The 25,963-nt window shown below is 35.9% G+C and overlaps 1 protein-coding gene across 1 annotated transcript in view; it reads right to left on the bottom strand.

The window, feature by feature from the left end:
- Positions 1–25,963, bottom strand: part of VPS13B (vacuolar protein sorting 13 homolog B) — a 404,032-nt gene that overhangs the window by 344,188 nt on the left and 33,881 nt on the right. Inside the window, exons 4-11 of the mRNA XM_072328758.1 lie at positions 24,955–25,122; positions 23,768–23,949; positions 20,620–20,794; positions 9,328–9,596; positions 6,690–6,785; positions 6,236–6,358; positions 4,111–4,248; positions 3,075–3,162 (exon numbers count right to left, since the gene is read on the bottom strand). Of these exons, the coding sequence (XP_072184859.1) occupies positions 3,075–3,162; positions 4,111–4,248; positions 6,236–6,358; positions 6,690–6,785; positions 9,328–9,596; positions 20,620–20,794; positions 23,768–23,949; positions 24,955–25,122 (1,239 nt within the window). The remainder of the gene's footprint in view (positions 1–3,074; positions 3,163–4,110; positions 4,249–6,235; positions 6,359–6,689; positions 6,786–9,327; positions 9,597–20,619; positions 20,795–23,767; positions 23,950–24,954; positions 25,123–25,963) is intronic.

The raw sequence follows: 25,963 nt of genomic DNA on the forward strand, positions 1-25,963 counted from the left end.
TCATCGTATAAGATGTACACATATTTGTGAGCAACTGTTGTCAAGAATGAAGTACAGGAAGAATAAAATTCCATCAAAAATCTGAGGAATGCCTTCAGAACTCACAGAGAAATGCAATCATTTCCATCAAACCAGCCAGTGATACATTAATTTCCCAAAAACAAGGTCAAAGATACCACTTGATTTGTGCTTTTCTTGCTCTCATTTTTTAAATAAAAAATATTAAAGATTAAAATAAGTTTTGTTACTTGATTGCTGAACACTAAGGTAGAAGGGGGTGTGTTTCACGTTTCAGCAGTGGTAACAGTAATCACCTCTACTGGTGCAGATTTGTTTTGTTGTTTTTTTTTTTTAATTAAAAAAAGTGCAGCATAAAGGTACTTGTTCATTGCTGGTGAAAATGCACAACTAATGGTGGTGACTACAGTGAAAAACAGCATTGTGTTATTGTTTTTTTTTCCATGGACATAAATTGATGGCATTACTTTTGGTGCAACCTACGCAGATATGGCCGAAGAAAATTCCTTTTCACTCAATGCAGCCCAAGGAAGCCTAAAGGCTGCACATGCATGACTTTGCCTCCATATTTCTGAAGGAGAATGTGGACAGAATGTACCTACCATACAAAAACTATTTAAGCCTACTGATGAAAATACTGTGGAATGCAAAGTTCTTCAAAAGCAACTAAAAAACAAACCTTGAAATTAATACTTAGAACCTATTTAATAAACAATGGAAATGACTTTTTAAAAAAAGTCAACATAAAGACTGTTACCAGGTTATGTCTTAATTAACAAGCAACTAACACATTTTTGTCAGCACTTCTCCTGATTCTATCCTGGGTTCAGTTCAGACAAACACTATAACGAAGTGCCAAAAAATTATAATCTCAGAAAAAATATCACAGCCAAAAGCCTCTAGAAGGCTTAATAATGGCTTAATAACGGTCTGCTTTTCCACTGTGAAGAAAAACAAACTCACTTGAACATATTTCAGGTATAAGGATAATATACTGAAGTGACAATATTTATATTAACCAGTTTGTGAAAAAATTACACTTCATTATGTATTTAAGTTCTATAGAACTCAGTGCTTACAGGTTACTTTTTAAACAGTACAGATGCATAAAGGAAAACCGGGTTACTGATCACTGAGTACCCAGCCCTTCACAAAACCTTTACCTAATTCTGCTTGACAAAAGCTTCACAGAGTGCTGCAAAATAAACATGTAATCAAAACAGACAGATATATATTATAAACAAAGCAACTTCAAAATTACACTTCATCAGATCTGCTGGTCATGCGGCCATTGATCGGCGCAACACACCTCACAGTGTTTCAAGGAATTCACAGTGTTGCACTACAATGCAAAGCAAAAAAATAAAATAAAATACAAAACAGAAAAATAAAGAAGAATTCTCAAAAAAAAACTTCTGTGCATGACTCACTATCTTGTTTTTATTCAAAATACTAGAAGTGATTAATGCTTTTCTTTAAGTGACAGACAAAACTCCTGAGGTTAATGTTATCCAGGAGGTACTTGTGGTTTAATCAGTAATCGTATGCTTCAGAAAAGGTTAAAGGGGCAAAGAAGGTGTCAAACCAAAATTGCCTTTGCTAGATAAAAATCTTACAATCACACTGACTACCTCCTATAATTTAAACTGTTAGCTTTTTTTTATTATTTTTATTTATTTATTTTTATTTTTAGGGAAAGGTTGTGAGAACTGATTGTAATTAAATCATTGTTAGTGTCAAAACAAGGGAGTAAAATACTCTTTGTATTGTATATACAAAGATTAAATACCACATATTAACCATAGAAATCTCACATTTTTATCAGAAAACTTGAATATTTATACATCTGTTTTAAATATATTTTACACTTAATTGTTCATATTCTATTAACTACGTACATGATTTTCAATGTAGAAAATTACCTAGAAAACAACACAAAATGCCATGTCTACTTTTCACAAAAAACAATGTATTTAAAAGTGTATGGTTTAAAATTCTTGGTTCTAGAAAAACAATTATGCATTTGAAATTAACTACACTGTTCTCTTTTGCGTTCAGGTAGTTGAATTATAGGAGTAATATTGAACTAAATGCACACTGAAAAGCTCAATAGAAAGTCGTCACATTTTGTTAGGTGTTTTCCTTGTGAGAACACAAAAAATAGAAGATCCTAAGAAAACTGAAAGAAACAGAAGAGAAACTGAGGAGAGAAAAACAGCAGGACCCTGAGCTAAAAAAATGAGTATTTTCAAATTGAGCAATTTCTGAAAAGGGTTAGTCAACAATAGATACACTGTTGACAATAATCACACTGCAATTAATTACAAGAATGAATGCATAGTAAGAATATTTAGAGTAAATTTTAATAAAGTAACTACTTTGTCTAGGGTTGTTTTTTTTGACACTCAAAGTAGACATGCTTGATCAAATCTACTCTGCCTCAGAATTAGAAGAGAATTGATGGGAATCTAAAAAATAACCTAGAATTAGCTAATACCTTACTGTGCATGCTCTAGATTAGCATTTGCTCACAAAATCATTGAGATGTATATTTTTAAACATTAATTCCCCACCATCTTCTCTGCAACCACAGAAGTCACCTTCACGTATACTTTCAGTTGAGTTATTCTGGAGGTATATTACTGTTATCTTTGCATTTTCTTCAAAGGAGAAAATGAGTCCTTATCTTCTGCATCAAGTAGACTGTCAATACAGTTCCAAGATATCTCAAGACACTTGCTTTCCAAAGTCAATAACAACAGTAATTTTGAAAAAGAATATCATACTTCATGAACCTCACCACTGCTAGAAGAAAATTATTTTCAGTCTATCCACTGACTAAAAGTGGTATCATCTGAATAACTCATGCAGAAAAAAAAAGAACGAACACTAACAACAAAACAAACAACCAAACAAACCAGTGCAGATGGAGTCACTTTAACTATAAACATGATGGTAAATCTAAGGTAAGTTAGAGGACAACTGGTCAAGGACCAGTTTGGTCTGAAGAGTCTTTGTTTCAATTATTTAACAGCGTAAACAAAGAAGAAAGGTACCTTTGCCACCGGTGCTTTCCATTGTGTACAAGTAATCCATGTAAAAAGCACCAAACCTCTGCATTCCAGCTATCTCTGTGTACGTCTCCTACCAACAAAGCAAAGCAAACAAAGAAAATGTTGTATAAGGAAATAATCTTGAGATTACCAACTGATAGGCTGGTATGAGAGAGATATATTCGTGTTTGGATTTGAGCATCAACACACAGAAAGGCTTATCAAAACAAAGGATAGAGGTTATCCCAAAGAATTCACCTTTCTGGTAGGTGATATAACTTCTGTTTGAGGCCACACAAAGGCACATCCATAATTCCAGTGGACACGCTGACCAATTCATCAATAGCTTTTAGTTAATTAGTACCTTTAATGGAGTAACTATTCTTCACTTGACCCCTTGCATCCAACAAATCTGTCTAATTAACAACATTCAAAACTAAAGCTAATTTAATGATATTATCTTTAAATAGTAATAGCTTAGCAAGACTTTATGCCAGCACTAGGAATTTTATATATATGTATGCACGTACACACACTGGTGAATATAACAAAACTAATATTTAAAAGAAATTAGATATATTCAAAATTGTAAGTGGCTTACTAGCACACTAACAACACAGGGCATCGTGGCTGGAAGTGACCATCTTGATCACTGTATCCAGCCTTTAGTAGGTGGGGACAGTCAGATAATTAGTTTTTAACATACAATAGACAAACCAATAGTGACTGAAAATTTGCTTCTGCTAAGGTGGAATTAGCAAAACTTCCTCTAAGTAGAGGAATAGAGCACACAGACAAAAGAATTAATGCATCCTCAGCTCTGATTTCCAAGATAGTCTCAGCTTGAAGACCATGAACAAGCTATTTCTTCAGTGTAAAGAAGTATATGCTGGACCTTCAGCTGGGATTCTTTCACATACCTAATTTTCCTTGCAGTTGCTCTGTAGTTAGCATTTTTCAAAATCTCTAACAGTACACAGATCTAAAAAAAATACCATTCATTGGCAAGTATTAGAAAATGCAAAGTTAATTCTCTGACCTTATGATGAGCTGCATCCAATATAAATTCAGCACGAATACTATTATTTTCTGGACTTCTGTAATCAAACAGTGAATTGGTAAGATACGTCTTTCCTTTTGCACTTGTATTTTCTCCACAGCTAAAGAAGTAGGCCTCCTTTTTAAAGCAGTTGAGCATAATATAATAGAGCAAGGGAAGAAAAAGAGAAAAACAGAGTTAGCAGCAATTATGATTGTTTTAACACACAATGACATGAACTCCAGTCACATACTTTATCATGAATGAAAATAAGACATCATTTTAAGTACTGCTGAAGTTCCTGTCCACTCCCTCCCCATTAGCCTAAGCTAATACTACACAACTAATAAAGCAGAACACATACCAGTTATAAGAGAAAATTAGATCATTGTTATTCAGAAATCTGCTCCACTGTCTTACCAATACACCATCTTGTCACTACCTACCCCACTTCTTTGACTGGCCAGTATCTTTCAGATGCTTCATTTAGCCTATTCATAGCAATTAGCTATCTCAATTAAAACCTGCTTGAACATTCTTCTTTCTTCATGGTATTACACATTCTTTCTTCTCCATATCCCAAATCCTCTTTCCTAAACTTAAAAAACTTTATTACCAAGAGTTATTCCTTCAAAAAGGCAACCTATGTGATACTGATTTTTGTCAGCCATCCATTCTTAACCACATACATCAAAGCTAGAGCCTGCATGAAAGGCAAGAAGTCCCAAGTGTTGCAAAAAATGGAAAAGGAACAATTGCCAAAAGTTCTTTATCAACTAATCCTCAGGATAGTCATTCACTCACTCCATGCAATCCAAAATTCAAGTAATGAACCTTAAACCAGATACGCCAGCTGGTGACTCAGTGGATCAGCTATCTGGCAATACAAGCTCATGCTGACAAATCTGCTTGAGTAGACATACTCCCCCTGTTTAACCAATATGAGAGGATAACAGGAAAAGCAGATAAGGGTGGCCATCAGATTGAATGAAAGAATGGCAAGAGAGAGGGTCCCTGGCACTGACAACAAAGGGAGGGCACAAAGAGTGCAAGAGTGACTACTGAAGAATACAATCAAAGAGCTACCAGTTGGACTTGATGCCTCTGAAAGCACCTTTTTGAGCACAGTGACCCAAACACTTTTCTACCCAGCTTACCCCCTACTATCTAATCAATATCTCACTGTTCTGGGATAAAGTCCTGTGTGGCAAACTGTATTAAAAGGCCTTGATAAAAATCAATGTATTCTGCATATCACTCCTAGTTTTTCCACGGGCATCTACATAGATACTCTGCCAAGTAAGCACAGTCCACTAACAGGAAATACGTTTATTTCCAGCAATTTTTTCCACTATGCAAAGATATGTTTCACATATTTCAGTGTAGTCAGGAGCTTTTGTTCGTCTATATTGCACTTCTGCCATAATTATGTTTTTGCACCTTAGAACAAGTCTCTTGGCCTTTGAGAAAGATGTTTTTGAAGCTCAACCAGGTTTAAGGCTGTTATACTTTCAGAACAGCATTCCAGACAATCCTGCCAAAAACTGCTCTTCCGAAGCCAAGGGATACCATTCTACTATTTAACTTGCTCAGTTTTCTCACAGTTTTAAACATCGGTCTCACATTTCCTGCAGGCAAAGCTGCAATTCACCCTCAAATCCCCAACCAGTTCTTCCTTGTCTGTAACAAGGCCAGCAGAGCATCTTACTCCATTTCACTCAACAACTGAAAAATGAGGCAATGTACTTTACTATTTTTGCTATCATCTCTATTACTTAGTGCACATCATCTCCACTACTTCTCCACTGAACTCTTACTGAATTGTGTACTTTCAAAAAAATTTTAATTGTGTTGCAATTTGCTATATATGACCTAACTATGCAAACATACATCATAACTGGGGGGGAAGTGGGATTCTCAAAAAATAAGTCTTATGTTCTGCAAATTCTCACCCTTAGATTCTAGTCTTTTCAACCAAAAGGAAAACACACTACTACTGTAGAGACACATCCAAAAAACTTAAATGGCAACTGATAACACCAGCTTTTCCAATTCTTGCCATTGAATAAAGCATACCAGCACTGCTTCGTTCAGTAAGTCAACTAATACTTCACAGTATACTCACTTCATCATTCCTGTTCATGTTCTCTTCAAAGTCTTTAATCCCCATAATTCCTTTAAGGCACATTGCTTGGCAGCCAACAAAACCTATTTGGCAATCAAAGAAAAGTTCACCTTTCATAAGGACCTAGTGAGGGAAAAAGTGTGATATTTTGAAGAATTCCCGTCCATGACAAATAGAAAAAGAAAAAAATGAATGGGAATATGTTTAACTTTCCTATCTTTAGAGCTCGAATGAATAGTAAGTTAAACAAATATGGTATTTATAATTTCTCTAAAACTGTAGTGTGATGGTGATCAGATATCAGATTAATTCCTTCCTCTTTCATATGTGATTATTACACAAACATGAGAACAGAATATGAAAATGAGTCACAAAGTAATTTCAAAATATTTTATGCCTTATAAACTCTTTACTACAGTACTTAGAATGAATAAAAAATTCAATGGAATATTACCTCAATTGTGGTTCCTTCTTGTTCCCAACATAAAACTTCTTTGGATTTTACTTTCTGAGGGCTATAATAACTACTTTCTGCTTGCATTTCAGTGAGCTATGAAACAATAAGATAAACACCAAATATAAGTCAATATTAGTATTAAACAGACAATGTCATTAATACACAGAACTGATGAAGACAAATTCAACTACAGCCAAAATTTATTAACAAGCAGGAAACAGGTGCAGTTCAACAGCTGTGACACATTATCCATATTAGAACTTCTCATATTCAACTTCTAGTTGAAGTATGCCATAACAAGAAGTTTTACATCCACTAGATGGATGGAAACTACAACTACAAACTACAACCTCTGTAAAGAGAAACTACGCGAAAGATGAAACAGACACAGCTACATCACTAATGTGGTTTCAAATTAGTTTGCAAATTGCTGAAAAATCCATAAATATGAATGACTTATTCTTCCCAGCAAAAAATAAAAAATAAAAATTAAACAATGATAATATTAAGGAAACACTTTGAATTGCATTCATATTTATTTATTATTTTTTATGGCAATTCAGAGAAACATGCATTCATATTTCTTGAATGATTTGATATAAACACTTAAAATGTTAGTTCATATACACTCTGTTTCAAAAGCATATAATCTGGAGCTAAGACAAAAGGAGATAGAAAGCACTCAAGACTGTTTTGCTCTTAAAGAAAATAAGTTGAGCAGCTTAAATACTTATATATTCCAATATTTTATAGTAGACATCCACAAGCTCTCATTATAATCGTCAGGACTTAGACACACGTGGTTGCTGTTTCAAAGTAAAATGTTGTAATCCAAATGTTCAAGGAAATTGGATTTTAAAAGTCACTAATCACCCCTTCAGCTGTGTGCAATTATTGTAGAGGAAAAGCAATTAATTGATTAAAAGAATTCAGACATTACAAGAATCATTTTCACTGTTATTAGAAAATGCAACATTTAATTTGGCATGATTTTTAGCTGAAATGATATCAACTGTTCAGAATGCTAATGCAGAAACTTGACCTTATTTTTTAACCAAAATATGAACCACAAATTAATTCCATACATTCTTTGGATGTAAGCAGAACAATGAATTCTGTTTTCCTCCTAAATGTCGCCATATTAGTCTTATACTTCACATTTAAAATTTATAGTTTAAGATGTTACATTCTAAGTAGTTTTTATCACTTCCTAATATAAAATGCACAATCTTGCCAAAGAAACACCAGGAAAGCTAGCAGTTGGCAACCTTGCACATAGCAGGGGGGTTGAAACTAAATGATCATTGCAGGCCTTTTCAACCCAGGCCATTCCATGATTCTATGAAAGCTTCATCCAGTGAATTCTGTTCAAGTAAAGTTATTACTGTTTTAACAAGCTTTCTCACATGCGGAAAGGGGACAGCAAATTAACAGTGCATGACAAAGCACAAAAGAAAGAACATGCTGAACCACGATAATGAGAATGTAAAGTTTTTTTAGTGGCATCCCAGAGACTTAATTAAAGGCAGAAGAAAAGTCTCCATAATTTCTTGATGACTAAAACAGATTGACAAAAGAACATAATGCCTGTTGATGCTTCATGCCCTTAAATTTTGCAATCAAGTTTGACAAGAGACTGAAGATATGGACATCCCCAACGGAATGCCCACAGCTCTCAAAATCATTTGTCTCATTCTCTCGGCCAACTACTGAGATGTTAAATGCTCTGCTATGACACCAAGCAAAAACAGTTAAGAGAAAGGAGCCATGCAACCACACAAACCACTGTCTCTGGCACAAATGGCAAGCCAAACAGGCAGAGGGAGAAGGAGGTGCTGTTGGTACTGAGGGCATAATCAGGCACATTAACATTATATAAGGGTTACTGAAGTACTGTACTTCATCCAAACACCTCAAAGGCATAATAATGAACCTTAAATTCCTCTGCTCATATAAGCAGTAATATTTCCCATTTAAAAGAGTTCTGGACTTTACTTAATTCACTGTTAAAGCAAGAGTCGCTTTCTACTACACTTGTACATCTAGAACAGTTTACATACACTCTGGCACACTTTAGAAGTATTTTGTTAAATCAGAACCTTAAACTTTAATTTCTATCAGTACATTTCAGCACTTTGTTCCAATGCTGACTATTCCCTTCTGCAAAAATCAATAACTTTTTTTTTTTTTTTTTAATTCAAGGGGAAAAAACAACATTCTCAATTTAAATTCATATTTGCACACAAACTCCTTTAACACTAATTCTCATGCATTATCAAGTTAGAGCCCTTCCATAATTAATAAATACAAGCATTAGACAGGTAGAATACCACCATAAACTTTCACAAAACGCCATTTAAGACCTTCTTCACAAAGCATTCATCCAAATGTATTAATAGGCTTCCCTTTCTCTTCAAGTGTTTGCACTTAAATTCTACTTCAAATAGCAAAACCATTTCCCACTGAAATTAACAAAGTATTATTACGTGAAATTAATTTAGAACACACCCTTTTTTCCTGTTGTTACTCATCAATGCAATATTCCCAGTCTCAAATCAAAGAGTACATAAACAATCACGAAAACTTTATGCACCCTCAACAAACTCTTAAAATCCTAAATGACAAAAATCCTCACCTTAAAAGTCACCGTTGCCTTTGAACAGTAAAATCCAATCGAAATAATAGGATCCTTGAGAGACTGAGATTTCTGCTGATGCAGAGTCGTTCCATCATCGATTCCACTAGATTCACTCTCCTCATCATCATAACTTACAATGGCAGGAACAAAAGACCAGGCCCAAGAAACCCATCCTTGTTGCTGGTCATCGTCTTGATGCAGATAAGGATCTTGAGTAACATACTGTGTAGGGTACTGCATTACTGAGCCTGTTTCATCTTCTGCACCTTTTAATACAAAAGCCAAGTTAAATTTCAAAACACCCACGCTGGGTAGTTCACTTATGGTACCCAAAACTACAGCATGCAAAGTGTATCTAGCACAAGACTCCTCATATCATTCAGAAATATTTGGTGTATAGCCATAGAATACACCCTTAGTAATTAAAAATTTCTACTTAAGCTTTCAAATACTTATTTGCTTCATAAATATTTTCTTCTTCAAAATATTCATAGAATCACAAGGTTGGAAAGGACCTACAAGATCATCCAGTCCTCCCATTACTGCAGCTACAACAAACCACTAAACCATATATCAAAACTTCTCATCCAGACTCCTCTTGAACGCTGCCACTGATGGCAGCTCCACCACCTCCCTGGGCAGCCATTCCAGTGCCTGACCACTCTGAGAGAAAAAGTTCTTTCTTATGTCTAATCTTCTGGTCCAACTTGTGGCCATTTCCTTGGGTCCTGTTTGTTGCCTGGGAGAAGAGGCCAAGCCCCTCCTCATCACAACCTCCCTTCAAGTTAGTTGTAGAGTGTAATGAGGTCTCCCCTGAGCCTCCTCTTCTCCAGGCTAAACAATCCCAGCTCCCTCATAAGACTTGAGATCCAGACCCATTAATTTTTGCAGAGACCCATTAAGGTCTTTATTATGGTACATTTGCAGCTATACCAGAAATTGTCTCAAAAGGATGTAGTATTAAAGACTTCTTCCAAGTGACCTTCTGAAGCTGTAAATTAAATGCTACTAAATACTGACATACCACTATCTTATAGCTTTCAATTTAAAAATGAAAATTAAAAATGAATTAATTTGCAAAAGCTATAGCAAGGAAGGGTGTTACAGGACCTTATTCTCACTAACAAGGAAGGACTTGTTAAGGAAGTAAAGGTCAACGGCAGCTTGGGTTGTAGTGACCACAAGATGGTGGAGATCAAGATCCTGAGTGGAAGAAGCAAAGCAAAAAGTAGGATTGCTACCCTGGACTTTAGGAGAGCCAACTTTGATCTCTTCCGGGACCTACTTGGAGCTATCCTGTGGGCTAAGGTGTTAGAAGGTAAGGGGGCCTGTGAGAGCTGGTCAGCATTTAAGCAGCTCTTCTTCCAAGCTCAGTATCAGTGTGTCCCTGTGAGCAAGAAACTGGGAAAGGGTGGCAGGTGACCTGTGTGGATAAGCAAGGAGCTCATGCACAAACTCAAAGGGAAGAAGAAGGACCACAAAATGTGGAAGAGGGTCTGACCAATTGGAAAAAGCATAGGAATGTTGTCAGAGCCTGCAGGTATGTGACAAGGAAGGCTAAAGCCCACCTGGAACTGAATCTGGCAAAAGTGATACAGGATCATAAAAAAGGCTTTTTAAAGTATGTTAACAGTAAAAGGAAGACTAAGGAGAATGTGGGTTCCCTACTAAGTGAGGGGGGTGTTCTGGTAATGGGGGATGCTGAGAAGGCAGAGATATTTAACATCTTCTTTGCTTCTGTCTTCAGAGGAAAAGCTCTCTCTCAGGAATCCCAGACCCTGGTGATTAGTGAGAGGGTCTGGGGAATGGAAGACTTCCCGTTAGTCAGGGAAGAGGTGGTCCGTGAGCACCTACGCAACACTAATGTTCATAAATCCATGGGACCCAATGGGGTGCATCCACAGCTGCTGAGGGAGCTGGCAGAAGTGATTGCTGAACTGCTCTCTATCATCTTTGAGAGGTCTTGGAGAACAGGGGAGGTGCCTGAAGACTAGAGAATAGTCAGTGTTGCTCCAGTCTTCAGAAAGTGCAAGAAGCAAGGTCCGGGTAATTACAGGCCAGTCAGCCTCACCTCTGTCCCTGGAAAGGTGATGGAACAGCTTGTGCTGGATGCCATCTCCAGACAATTGGAAGAAAAGGAGGTTATCAGGAGTAGTCAACATGGGTTCAACCAAGGGGAGGTCGTGTTCAACCAACCTAGTAGCCTTCTATGACATTGTCACTGGCTGAGTGGATGGGGGGAAAGCAGTGGATGTAGTCTACCTTGATTTCAGCAAGGCATTTGATACTGTCTCCCACAACATCCTTATAACAAAACTGAGGAAATGTGGGATAGGTGAGTGGAAAGTGAGGTGGGTTGAGAACTGGCTGACTCGCAGGGCACAGAGGGTCATCATGAGCAGTGCAGAGTCCATTTGGAGACCTGTAACTAGTGGTGTTCCACAGGGGTCAGTCCTGGGTCTGGTCTCATTCAACATCAACATCAAGGATCTTGACGAGGGGATAGTGGCCACCTTCAACAAGTTTGCTGATGATACAAAGTTGGGAGCGTTGGCTGACACGCCTGAAGGCTGTGCTGCCATTCAGCAAGACCTGGACAGGCTGGAGAGCTGGGCGGTAAGAAACCAGAGGAGGTTTAACAAAAGCAAGTGTAGAGTCTTGCACCTAGGGAGAAATAATTACATGCACCAGTACGGGTTGGGGGATGACCTGCTGGAGAGGAGCTCTGCAAAGAGGGACCTGGGCGTCCTGGTGGATGACAGGTTGGCCATGAGCCAGCAGTGTGCCCTCGTGGCCAAAAAGGCCAATGGCATTCTGGGGTGCATTAAAAAGAGCATGGCCAGCAGGTCGAGGGAGTTGATCCTCCCCCTCTACTCTGCCCTGGTGAGGCCTCATCTGGAATACTGTGTCCAGTTCTGGGCTCCCCAGTACAAAAAAAACAGGGATCTTCTCTGGAGATATTCAAGACCCACCCAGACGCCTACCTGTGCAACCTGGTGTAGGGAACCAGCTTTGGCAGGGGGGTTAGACTCAATCCCTGGAGGTTCCTTTCAACCCCTATAATTCTGTAATTCTATGTGATTCTGTGCCATATGACACTGTGCTCAACAATAAAAGCTACATTAAAGGAGGGCAAAGGAGGGGAAGATAGTAAGAGTAATAGCATTCTCTTCTCAAGTAGCTATATGCATAATGAGTCCTGCTTACCTAGAAGTGGCTGAACACTAGCCTGCCAATAAAAGCTGCAAATGAATTCCCTGTTCTGCTTTGCTTGCACATGTGGCCTTCAATTTACCTAGTGAGATGTTTTCATCTCAACCCACAAGTTCTCACGCTCTTACCCTTCCCATTTTCCTCCCTCTTCTCTTAATGGTTACTCTTTAGGAAAATCTCCCATAATAGTAAAACTTCAGTGTGGTACTCTTTCTTCAACTTATTTCTGGTATTTTACTCACTCTGCGCATGTCCAAACTAATGACAGCAAACAGTATAATCACAACCAGCATGTTTATATGTTCCTTAAAGCAAAACAAGGTAGAGGAACCTCTGATATTTATGCAAGACAAATTAAAAAAGGAAAACTTTCCTAAACTGTATCTAGCCTTCAATTCAAGAAATTGCTAGTACAAAAAGCTAGTACAAAAGAATCATTTTTTTACTGCAGCGTGAAATCTACTCTAATATGTGCTCTAAGCAATTCATGTTACATTCTTAATGATTCTCTAAACATCCAAAACACATGTGAATTCTTAGGGAGCACTATCAGTTGTCCCCTTTCTATTTGCCAACAGTATCAGATAATGTTCAGCTAGTGAGGATGTTGCAGGAAAGCAGACTACCAATCCACCTTAGACAAACCATCACAACAGGTTTCATACAGACCTGAGACACTTATAGCCTGAGAACAGCTGCGATACAGAACTTCTGTGGAAACTGTCGAAATTCTGCTACATCTCCTTAAAATAATCATCACACACTACTACTGAAGCGATGTTATTTGTATTCATCTTGCAAACAACCCAAAATGGCTTTTTTGTTGTTGTTTTTTAACGTTTTTGTTGAAAACATTAAGATACACAGCTGTAAAGTGTTCATCTCACTATTAAGAAATTTCTTCATCTTAATATATACAAGGGAATCAATATTCTTGCAAAAAATATTCTGTCATCAAGAGAAGAACTGCAGAGACACCTCCACCACAACAGGATCAGACACAATGGAACACTTACCCGCCATTATTAAGCTATTTGTTAGTCAAGATCACATTGGAACAATTCTGCTTTATAGTTTTATCTAAATTTGATATAAATTGACTGCATCTGTTTCCATGTTCAAATCAAATTTAATCTTCAAAAATTCACTATCCTTTCTTTTAAAGGGTTTGGTATACTTAAGGTATCTCTGACTAAGTCTGGAACTGAACAGAAAGTCAGTCTCATGTTCTTTTGCTGCCTGTATTAGTTTTCAGTCAGGTGAGGTCCCTGATTCAACGCTGTCTATATAAATACATGTGGTGGAACTAAGAGGAGGGGGAAGGAATGCATCACCATCCGTTCTGGCAGCGCTATGAATTTTCATCTGGTTGAATCAACCATGAAAATGAACAAATCAAACTCAATAAGTAATTCAAGAACACAGCTGCAGACATTCATTCTTGTATTATTAAATAACATTAAAATTAATTTACTCATCCATATTCTACCTGCTATAAACTAAAGAAGCCACTGCAGACTCACAGCTATGATGACAATACCATTAATTATGAACACAGAGCTTGTGGAATTAATAATGTAAGAACTAAAAAAGAAGCTTGCAGGAAATCGAGTTATCTAGCTAGTAGCAACAGCTTCAGTGCTGACTCAGAGAACGCAACAACCTTTAACAATAATCCTGCTGTCCTTTCATCAGGAGCCATCCTTAAGGGACATCAAATACAGTAACATGTATGCTTTCAAGTAACAAACATTTTCTGTGCAACTTTACTTTACATACTACTGTATAAAAACAAAGAAACAACGAAAGTTGCTCCCAATGTGTTTATATAGCTTGTTCAGTGACTGTGTTGTCAAGATGAATACTTTTCAAAAGAAGATACGGCCTGTACCATAGAAAGGCAATAAACTGACTCCCACAAAATCCATTTGTAATATTCACTATGTTAATAACTAGAAATGTTGACATTGAAATAGTTATGCTTGACAGTACATATTTAAAAGAAGTGGCTCATGATCTATGACACATATATTATACTAAGAAAGAAGCATTAACAAAAACTCACATGTAGCTGGAAGTGGTATTGACATCTGCAGAAACTAAAATCCTACGTACTAAATTCTAGTCTGAAAGTATCCCACATCTCCTTTTAAAAGTAAACGGTACCTAATCCCAGCATTTTCTAGTTGAAAATCTAATGCCATCAATAGCTATACCACGGATATAGTACTAAAACAGTCATTCAGGCAAGGCACACTACTTTTATACTTTGAAGAGATACTGCTTATTCTGTACAAGACAACTCACTGCAGAACTCCAAGTAGCCAAAAGTGATAATGGCAAGAGCTGAGTAGAAGGGGACAATCACCCCTTTTGTTAATGCAACCCAGAACACAGTTGGCCTTCCGGGCTGCAAGGCCCTTCCAGGCTGAACTGCTAATGCAATATATGAAAGCTTCAAGTTCATCTTTAGAGAACACATTTGTTCAAGGCATTCATCTCCATCTACCAGACAAACTTCCCAACCTCCTATTCTATGTCCAGCTGTCTTGTCTTACTGTAAAAGGAAACAGTGCTAGTGGAAAACTAATGGACAAGAGAACGTGGCAGGAAGGAAAGAAACAATCACCTTCTACATTTACTAAGAAAACTACTTGGGGGTAATGTACAAAGTAACTTACGGCTGCTAATCAATTATATAGTAATATCAATCCTTTAAAAGACTATCTCTACTCCAATAAAATTACAAGCAGATGCATAAGAATTAGTTAAGGGTATGCTACAAACTAGTGGTAGTTATTTTAAAACACCAGAACCAGTGCACGAGGTAAGAGATAGCTCTACTGTAATGACAAGGGAGATCAAATAATTTGAAATATCACGGATGAAATAACACAGGAAAAGGGCAAGAGCCTCTGGGTACAAATTAGAGAACAATTAAGCTCGAAGTGTTATGTAAGTGATGATATCCAACAGGAAGATGAAGATTCTAGTTGTCTGACAATGACAGACTGTGAAACATTTTCATTTCATATTCTTTTTTTAAAAATCACTCCTAAAAACAGCAGTAGAAGACATTTGATATTTACACTTCTATGCAGTAAGCAAAAACAAAAGGTCAGCGTGTGACTCATGCCAATACATTTCAGAAATTTAACTAGATTTCTGGGTCTGCAGTCAAACAGGAGTACGAATGTTTTTCAAGACAAAAATAAAAGGACAAGACAACATAAAATACATTTTAAAATGCATTCACAGAGATCTAGATCTCCAATAAAAAAATATTTCAGATAAACAAAGTTGGTCTCCCTGATTTACACCATTTTATAATTATTTTATTTTTACTTTGCTGCTCACATAACTGGTGTTGACATACGCAAGAAATTCTGTGTCTGAACACATATTCCAAATTAACAAAATCTCTTCTTCTCCATACAACAAACTTGATACTCATCTTCAGCATATGGCTTTCAGGAACCATTTGCAATATATCACTACAGATTCCTACAATGCAGTTATTCATCATTACACTATCTGTTAAAACAGCTGCACAAAGGAATGATCCTACAAGCCCTATTCCACAGGTGTTCATGCTGCATCTTTACAGCCTGTTGAAATACGAATTTTAAGTCCACCTAGTTTCCTTGGCAGAATATGAAAGGGTATCAGCAAGGAAGACACCCTAATAATGGGGCTAGGCTGAAGGACAAAACAGACTGTGGGGTTCGCTGCACAGAATGCTCATCCCATATGCACAAGATGAAGAGCTGCGATAGCACAGGTTATACCTATATCTTGCAGAGATAACGAGCACCTCCATCTCTTTAATACTCAAGAGGAGATGCACAAAAAGAACAGAGATTCTATCAGTCAGCCAGTTCTCAACCACCTCACCGTCCACTCGTCTATCTCACACTTCCTCAGCTTTGTTATATGGATGTCGTGGGAGACAGTATCAAATGCCTTACTGAAATCAAGGTAGACTACATCTACCGCCCTCCCCCCATCCACCCAGGGCGTGACAACATCATAGAAGGCCACAAGGTTGGTCAAGCACGACCTCCTCTTGGTGAACCCACGTTGAGTACTCCTGATAACCTCCTTTTCTCCCAGAAAAGACAGAGGACAGAGCCAGGCTCTCTTCAGTGGTGCTAGGACAAGAGACAACAGGCACAAAATGGAGCATAAGAGGCTCTCTTGAATTCCCTGCTGTGCAGAGTCAGAGCACTAGTGTGGGTTGCCAAGAGGCTGTGGAGTCTTCTCCTTGGAGATTTTCAGGCGCCTGGACTTGGATCTGGGCATCCTGTTCTAGGTATCTCTGCTTCTGTAGTGGTTGGACCAGTCGGCTCCAGAGACCCCTGCCAACTTCAGCTACTCCAATTCCTTTGTACAACAAGAGCCAGAGTTCTCTGCCTTGTTTTTTTTCTATTTTTCAAATCTCTAAGCTTCAAATTTTACTTAAAATGTTGCAGTATTTCAGCTTTAGATCATCAACCTTGGTAATTCCATCCAATTAAATTTCAGTTTTCCTCTACACCCTGTCTTATTCTTTTTCATTCCATAATTGTTTTCATTCCTATTTACACTAGCCCTTCTTTTCCCCTTACAAACCAAAAGCTTATTTTCAAGCCCCAGTACCCATAACTATCAATGACATACTACTATTCACATCCTTCTTTTGTATGGATCTGCACTGAAATACATCAGTTTCCTCATTCCTACTACCAGTACAATGACATTCAAAACCATAAGACAACCCTCAAATCATCAGAAGAAAATGTCCTGAGCTGGAACATGGTTCAGTACCCATGCAGCATTAACTGAATTAATCTACAGTATTAAAGCGAGTTTCCACGTGCACTCCTGACCTATTATTATCAATGTATTTCAAATGCTTTCAGCACAAAAGAATTTGAGCAGATTTTCCTTAGAAACAGCACAATATACATCCATAACATAGGCTACCTCTGCTGGCACATTTCAAGGTCCTATTTTTATGTTTGGGTAAACAAGAACACTTCAAACGAACTGCTGCTGGAATGCTCTTAAAAATGGGTCGTTGATTAATTCAGTTGACATCAACATACAAAGTTCTACTCAAAAGACTAAGTTTTAGTGACAAGTGGGCCAGATAAATCCTTTAAACTGAAAAAGATAAAACTGTTTACTGATCAATACTGGGTTAAACTACTTAATGAATCTTCAAAAGCCTTTCAAAGGCTTACAGAAATATACCTTATAAAGTAGGTCTGGACATTATTAAACTGTAAAGAATTTAGGCACAATTCCTGTGGAATTAGTCTTGGACTTCACCAAGCAGTACTCTTGGAAAAAAATGTGGCTAATACAGCTCAGAAGATAATACATGTCATTTATTATTTGTCTTGATTACATATTTTTTCTCCTGAAAAAAGTAGCATATTCAAAGTTTCCTCAGAAAAGTTCAAATCTGTGGTTGGAAATTTGGACAAGAAATGCATCACGGAATTCTAAGAAGTATTTCCTTCCCAATCAGAGACAGAACACAAAGTCAGGAAAAAAAAAATAGGTACCTCACAAACTGATGGTATGAATAACCTGGTAATATCTATTTGGCATTCTTATTTAACTGCACTAAATTAGAGGGGAAAAAAGCACAAACATTAGATATCTAAAAGTTTTGCTTGTATGTGTACACACTACCATGCATGTGTTTGTGCATGTATGCCTACATAGATATACTGAACATATACAGCAAACAAGCATAACTGGCATAAAGGAAAACAGTTCGTAATAGCTTTAGGGTATAGGCCACAAAACAGTAAGATAGAAATGAACTCGTAAAACAGTTTCTGCAACTCTGGCCTGGCTACATAAAACAATTGCCATCTTTTTATGTTCTGAAGTAGATCATTGTGTCAAAAGCATATGATCACATAAATTAAGTTCAATAACAATGTTTCAGCATAGCACAGATTTGCTCCTTGGTATGTCTTGTCATCTCAAACTTATTACAGACTGCAACTGTGTACATCGGTGTGAAATAGCATATTACACCATTTTAAAATGACTGTTTATTGAAAAACTAAGAAAACATATTCATCATTGTTCAAAGAGAGAAAGAGAGAAAGAAAGAGAGGAAGAAAGAAAAGAAATAGCCAAAGATCTACAGACAGCAATTGCAAGTGAAGGATGCAAAGGATGACAACAAGAGACATTTTGACAAAGAGTTTACTCATATTTGGATCTAAAAATGTTAAAATCCATTCCAGATGCAGAAAAGCTTATATGTTTTCAGGCAGATGCCTTTTGCTTTTATCTCAATCCTCCCCTAAGCTATATTTCTGTTTCACCATCATACCCTAAACAGAAAAGAAATAAGAAAACCTCTCTATCTCTCTCCTATTCACAGACATCCCCTTCCATACATACCTGTTCATCCTAGTCATCACATTACTCAGCACCCTCTGTCTCCAGTACTTGGATCCTTTCATCTGAAACTTGCTGCCTACCAGTCCCTGCTGTCCTCATATTGATCCACAGGACTTCTGTATTCCCTTCCTTATATTCAAAGGGTCCTACTCATATCTTTAACTGCAGGAATCCAGATACAAAGTTCAAACAAGTCTAAATGTATCATAAATAGCTGTGGCACAAAAGGCCAGATATGCTTGAACTCTGATAGGAATGAATGAAAAATATCCAAAATACAAAGAAAAACCTCTGCCTAAAAGCAAGAGTAATGCAACCCTACAGTTGTAGAAACTTACCTTTTCCCCTGCCAACATCCAGTTAAAAAATTGCTTAAATACAAGGAGTTCTTACAATGCATGTTAGAGATTCTTTTAAAAACCATGTGCTGCTTAAAGTTCCAGGAGAAAATTAAGTCAGTATTTTCAGAATATTAATTAAGTACTTCTAATTATATGGTGCAACAAACTCAGTATTTCTTGTAAGGCTAACAGTTTACAGAAAACTATTTGATCTTTGAAGAAAGTACAGGAGAACTATTTACAGACATCCTATTTATTTGCTCAATCCCACATAGCAGCAGCCTGATAGAGAATCATACATCTGGCATGAGAGCAACATAGTTATCTCTGCCAGCCAACATTAAAGGCTACTTTTTGGCACAAAATAAAATAAAAAAAAAAAGAAATCCACTGCTGAGGTCTTTCCAATAATGCATAATTTTTCTGAAGCCAAGGAAGGCAGTAATATGGGATTTAAAAAAATACACAAACAAACTAATTGAAATTCTATATTTCTGAAAGAGAACAAAAAAAAAAAAACAAAAAAACAATATTTTATACCAACTACTAACAATAACTACTGTAATACTCAAAAGACAAGCGTAGCTTAATATCGCTGCATTACTTTCACATACAACTTCAAGAATTTTCTAAAAGCAATCATGCAGAACTCTTGCGTTCTACTCCTGCAGACAAATTCAACCTTGTACTGTTACACTAAGTGCCTCAAGAGACTAAAAGCAAAGGCAAAAAAAATTCACCTTTCAGTGTCATAACTTTAAGTAGTTCAATCTCATTAAGTGACCATGCAATACCACGAAGAATAAGAAATAAATTTTATACGAAAATAAAACCTAGAGACTAGACAACATAAAAGGATACTTAAACTACTGAGAACATACTGAGAAGTAATACCTTGCTGTTTAGATCAAACGTTAATCTATTTTCAGTAGCAAGTTTCACAGAAAGATGAAAAAGAACATTCAGAAACTGGCTGCAGCCCCATCTAAACTACATAAGAGACCAAACAACAAACAAACAAACTCTAAGTTGCCTAAAGATAGTTATCTCGTTGCATAAATAGTGATAAATCAAATTACTTCACTGTGTCACAGCTCCTAAAGTGCCTTTGTATAAGCTTAACCTTAGTTCTGAGAAGATCACCAGAACACTTTTCAGAAAATAACATGAAAAAGATGTTAATGCATTACATACTTACCCAGCACAATGAACTGGCTGTATCAAATTACAGACTGACAAAACTATTTGCTGGAGCTAACCTTGGTCATTTATATTTGTAAAAAGCAAATAAATTAGTGTTTCAACACAGAAAAATTGTATTTACCTGTGATGTTCCCCAACGTATCCTTTGTGTGGCAAACTGAGTCTTCGCTTTCTCCATCTTTAAAGTTGCCTATTTCCCCATAATAAAGAGCAATCCCGAGTTGCATTATGCGTATAAACATAGGAAGCTGCTGATCAGAGATTGAAAGTTTCAAACTTTCAACAAATGTATGAATCTACATCAAAGAAAACAAAAGACATTAAAATCAAAGCAGTGTCTTTATTGAGGTCTCTTTTAATCTATATGGCTCATACTAATTTTCTAAGTGCACTCTAATTTCTAAAAATAAAACGTGTAATACAACACAAGGCAAAGGGCTGCAAACGATGACTGTTGGGTTGCTACACAATAATGCTTTATGTTTAAAGTCAAACATAAATTAGTATGCTTGGTTGGGTGCTTTTTTTTGTTGTTGTTGTTTGTTTGTTTTAGCTTTGAGTTTTTGTTTTGCTTGTTGGGGGTTTTTTGTTTATATTTCCAAACCATGCCTGTCTGTATATTCCAGTTGAAAACATGTCATTAAGTAAACCTCTCGAAATGAAAGAAAGCTCCAAGAAAATTGCAATTACTAAGGTGAAACGTTACCCTTCCTTCAACAGCATTTAATTATTATATCCAATACTTCAAAATAGTTTTGAGTGCTTTCTTATTATAATGTAAAAATTAAGACTTGATAAGAAAGTTACCTTTCATTAACATTGGAGCTCCATGAAAGACAATTACAAAAATTAAACATTAAATATATTTTTTAATTCCAGATACAATTTATATTTAATTTTTTTGGCATGAAAATAATGGAAATGAAAAGTAGCTGCATATCGTCGCTACTCTTACTGCATTTCAATTCATGAAACACGATAAGTTACTTCATAAACAATACTGCATGTCCACAGGCAGGTAACATAATACAGTAATACAATACCTGCATAAAAATGTGCTAGTATACCAGTAAGATAATGTGAATAAATCTACATGAGTACAATTATTATTAAGTCAGAGCTCTAGTTATACAGAATAAATAACAAGGCAGTATTAGTCGTTCTACATAGCCTTGCAAAAATGATTTTAGGTTATCAGACTTCTGCTGATATTTTAAATCCTCTGAAAGAAGCAAGCATTCATAATCCTAAAATACATTTTGGAAATCAGAAACCAACTCTTCGATACCAGTTTCAACATCAGCTGATTTAAAGAATATCTGTAATCTTTTTTGTGCAAACAGTGCAACAGTAAGTGTAAGGCAAACAGCTTTGAAAATTTGGAAGACAGATGATTATTTTGTCAGAAGTCTTCTTAAAAGTTGCACCTAAGGCCTGTAACATAATGAGAGACAGGAACTATAGATAAAAGATAGGTCTATAGATAAAAGACATAATTTCTATTGGACTATTATATAATTCTGTTACATTCCTAGGTCTGCATGGTACTGCCTTCCCATCTGCCTGCTCTTACATTGCATCACCAGACAAAACCACTTGCCCCTCAGCGTGTTCATTCATCTCACTAAAATTTATGAAACCAGAAGAAAATTACTTTAGTACTCTTTTCCTTAGAGGAGTCTCAGCTTAAACTCCATAAGATTAATTTGGCCCAAACTTTGCAGCATTATGCAGATGGTAAAATCATTCTAGTCTCCACAGCAATAATAAAGGAGTTCATGCAAGTCTTGGAAACTTTCACTCCAGACTGAAAAACAGATATGCTTTTCCAAGTAAAAAACAACAATAAAATTCATCACACAGATCTCCACAGAATGGGAGAAAAATAGTGGGTTACGGTGGCTTTTGTCTTCAGCTGGTGAAGAACATGAGCTGCTGATATTGCACTAGAATCACCTGTCATACAGTAGCACAGAAACTGCAGTAATATCACATGCAAAGAAGACTTCATAAGCTTTAATTGCCCTGAAATTCATCCTATTAATGTAGTAGATATTTACTGGCAGCAGCTTCTTAACTTTTGTAAGAAATACAGTTGTGTCCATTTAATACTTCAAAGATACTGTTTTAAAATAACTACATTCTAATGAACTGTAGCACACAACTTCCATGCATACAACAAACTAAGTTATCAAATATGAAATGTGTTATGGTAAATAGATTTACAGAGCTGATTAGAGCATAATGCTCAAGTAGTGAAATACAATGAAATACTTAAATCAAAAATCATTACCCTCATACCAACATTCCTTGGAACATATGTTATTAATTCACTTAAATATTGATCTCTCATCTTAAAACTAAATATTCAGATTTCATTGAGCACATTGGTGAATATTTTTTAAAATTTATATAAAGGAATATATACACATTATTATATAAAAACTATTTTATATTTAAATATTCAAGGAAAAAAAAGAAAGACAACCAATGAAAAAAGTAAAATAGACAAAATTAAGCAAGCTATGCACAGTAAAAGCAAAAGTTAATGTGAGCAGACAAAAAGGCAAAAGATTTTCAAAAAACTGAAATGTGCCTTAAAAAGAGGCAGGAGGAATAAATGACCAAAGATAACTAAAAATGTATGGAAGAGTTTCATATGAGCTGAACTGAATTGCTACCACCCCAGTGCAGACTAGTATGTTTATTTTGTCTGGTATCCTGTAAAAAAAAAATAAAATAATAATAATAATAATATTTCCTAACAATCATCATTTTTACGACAACAATACCATTTTAAACTCTGTAAGGATATCATTCACCATCAGACATTCATAAACTGCATTGCACTCTTGCCCATTATGAATTGGGCTTGGCTTGCTGCTTCTTTTCATGTACTTCACTAAGTACTGTTAGCCACTACACATGAGAGCTGGGCCTAGATACTATTTTCACATCAGTACAGGCACCATAAAACACACTATTTCCCTGCCTCTCTCCAAGAGATCTTCACAGGCACATAATTTTTCCTTAAAAATATGGTTACATTTGCTTTTTTAAAGCCACAGGAAAAGTACAAAAGATTAAACACACATGCTGTAAAATACTTTCTGCATCATATGAGTAGAAGGCAACCAAACATTCCCATCAGCAAAACAACATCAGTGATATTTCACCTTACTTTAAATTTCAAAGTATATTTTGCTAAATCCCAAAGCTGTAATACAAAGACTCAGTAAAACAAAGAAAAGATTTTTTTTTGTACCTACTTTAATAATAGATGGCATTTTGGAGTTGAGGTTATCGTAAGTGAAATGCAGGCGAGTCTTGAAGGAACATTTGTACAGCAGAGGCTCCTGATAAAATTCAATTTTACCACTAGCATTTCTTTTATCAAGACACACTGTGCAGTCAGAAAAATTGATCATCTTTCTCAGCACCAGATCAGTGGCTTTAAAAAGAAGTATATGTAAATGTTAAAAAATATACTGTGTAAGAAAAACTGTTTATGCACAAATGATCTTATCCAAAAGCAAACAAAACAAGATGGTTGCATTAGTTTAGATCGTCAATAAAGCATTTGCTTATGTGATTAAAGTGAATAAATTAACATGCATCACAAGGATTGCTATTCAGATGAATATTTAAGTAGGTATAATTAATGTGTCCTCGCTTCCTAAAATTTTCAAACTGTTATCCATTCCCTGTATCGTTTATTTATTACTACTCTCCCAAAAACAATCTTGTGTCCTTTCCCCTTAGAAAACTATTACTGTAATTGCCTACTCTACTTGGGATACTCTGTGTGATCTTGAAATGCTTTGTGCCTGAATTCTACCTCTATCAAACATCAGTAAGAGCACTGAGAATTACGGAAGTACTGAGGAGACTGACAATTCAAAGACTGAGACATTCAGATACAGACAGCCAAGATTTAAAAAAAAAATAAAAAAAATAATAAAAAAAAAAAAAAACAGGTAAAATAAGTTAAAACTTCTCCTGAAAGCATGAGGTGTAACACTTCACAATTATTATGCCAAACTCACTACAATAAGCCAAGTTTTACAACATCTCTACTCAGCTTAGATGCAGATTTTAATATGATCACAAACAATTGCAACAGAACACCTTAACACACCACTGATCATCTACAGAAATAGAAACAGATTGCATAAGCACTCACCACCAGTGGCAAGTGCAAAATGAAATGAAATCACAGGACAGCAAATATGAGCAGAGGGAGCTTTAGAACATGTTGTATAATAATTTAAGTTTGCCTTAAGAATCATTATAATTTACTCTATAAAATTAAGGATGGAATAAACTGAACACTACTGAAAGTAGGCAGAAAGTTATCTTATTTCTGACATAAAATGCCATTTTTGTTAGACTTCAGAATTACTGTATGAATTTGAGTACCACCTTTAATACACAAAGCCAGAAGATATCTACTCACCAGAGATGTCCATAAATGCTCGATCCCAAAACTCATCTACTGTATAGCATTCTGCAGAAGTGATATTGACTGAGAGAACAATATCATCCTCCACATACTTCAGAATGAGATTGTTGATCACAATATTGACGTTGTTCACAACACGCCTAATCAGACTCTGAACATAGCCTATAAAATAAAACGAATTCTTATAAATAAGGAAGACACGATGCCAAATGCAGTTGTTATTGAAGTTATTATTTCTAAAATATATTTCTTTTTAACTCAGAATTAAAACATCCTTTTGTTCACTCAAAAAATCACAAGCTTTGAAACTTTTTGTAAGGACATTCAGCACGACTAAGTCAGACTTCGGGAAACACAGCAGATAAGTTAAGAAGGCAAAACTGTAAATACTAACAACCTAATACAGTTCAAGAGATTAACTGTTCTTCCTGCCAGCAAGAACTAGCTTTCAAAATAATGTGAGACTGAATTAAAGATAAAAAAAATGACTGACAGTAAATTATTTAAATTGAAAATTATTTAGAAATAGGATTAAGAAGATGGCACAATTGCTAGAGTTCCTTAAGTATGCATACATTCTATCCCCACTCTGGACTCGTTTTAAAAAGTTAACTACATTTTAATATTCCTAATATTTTTTCCTTCTAAAAGCTAATATATCCACATCATGCTCAGTAAGACTCCCATGAGATATAACAAAATCAATTTCTGTCAACAACTAAAGAGTAAGCACCTGCACTGAAACCTGCTGGCATGAAATCCATTTAGATTTTTTCAGATATAAAGTGATTGGAAAAATAATCTGTTCCGCGAATTCCCAGTATGCAGTAAACACTCCTATTTTACCAATAGGGTAAAGAAATTAAATACTATACGTATTCATGTATTCTCTGTATACCAAATGTAACTATGGAGATAACTACCTTCTGCTGGAATAAAAACAAGTCTTAAAACTCTTATGTTTTAAAAGGTTATTACATTACTCACATACTTTTCCTAAAAA

Source organism: Excalfactoria chinensis, chromosome 2, assembly GCF_039878825.1.
Source record: "Excalfactoria chinensis isolate bCotChi1 chromosome 2, bCotChi1.hap2, whole genome shotgun sequence".
NCBI lineage: Eukaryota > Metazoa > Chordata > Aves > Galliformes > Phasianidae > Excalfactoria > Excalfactoria chinensis.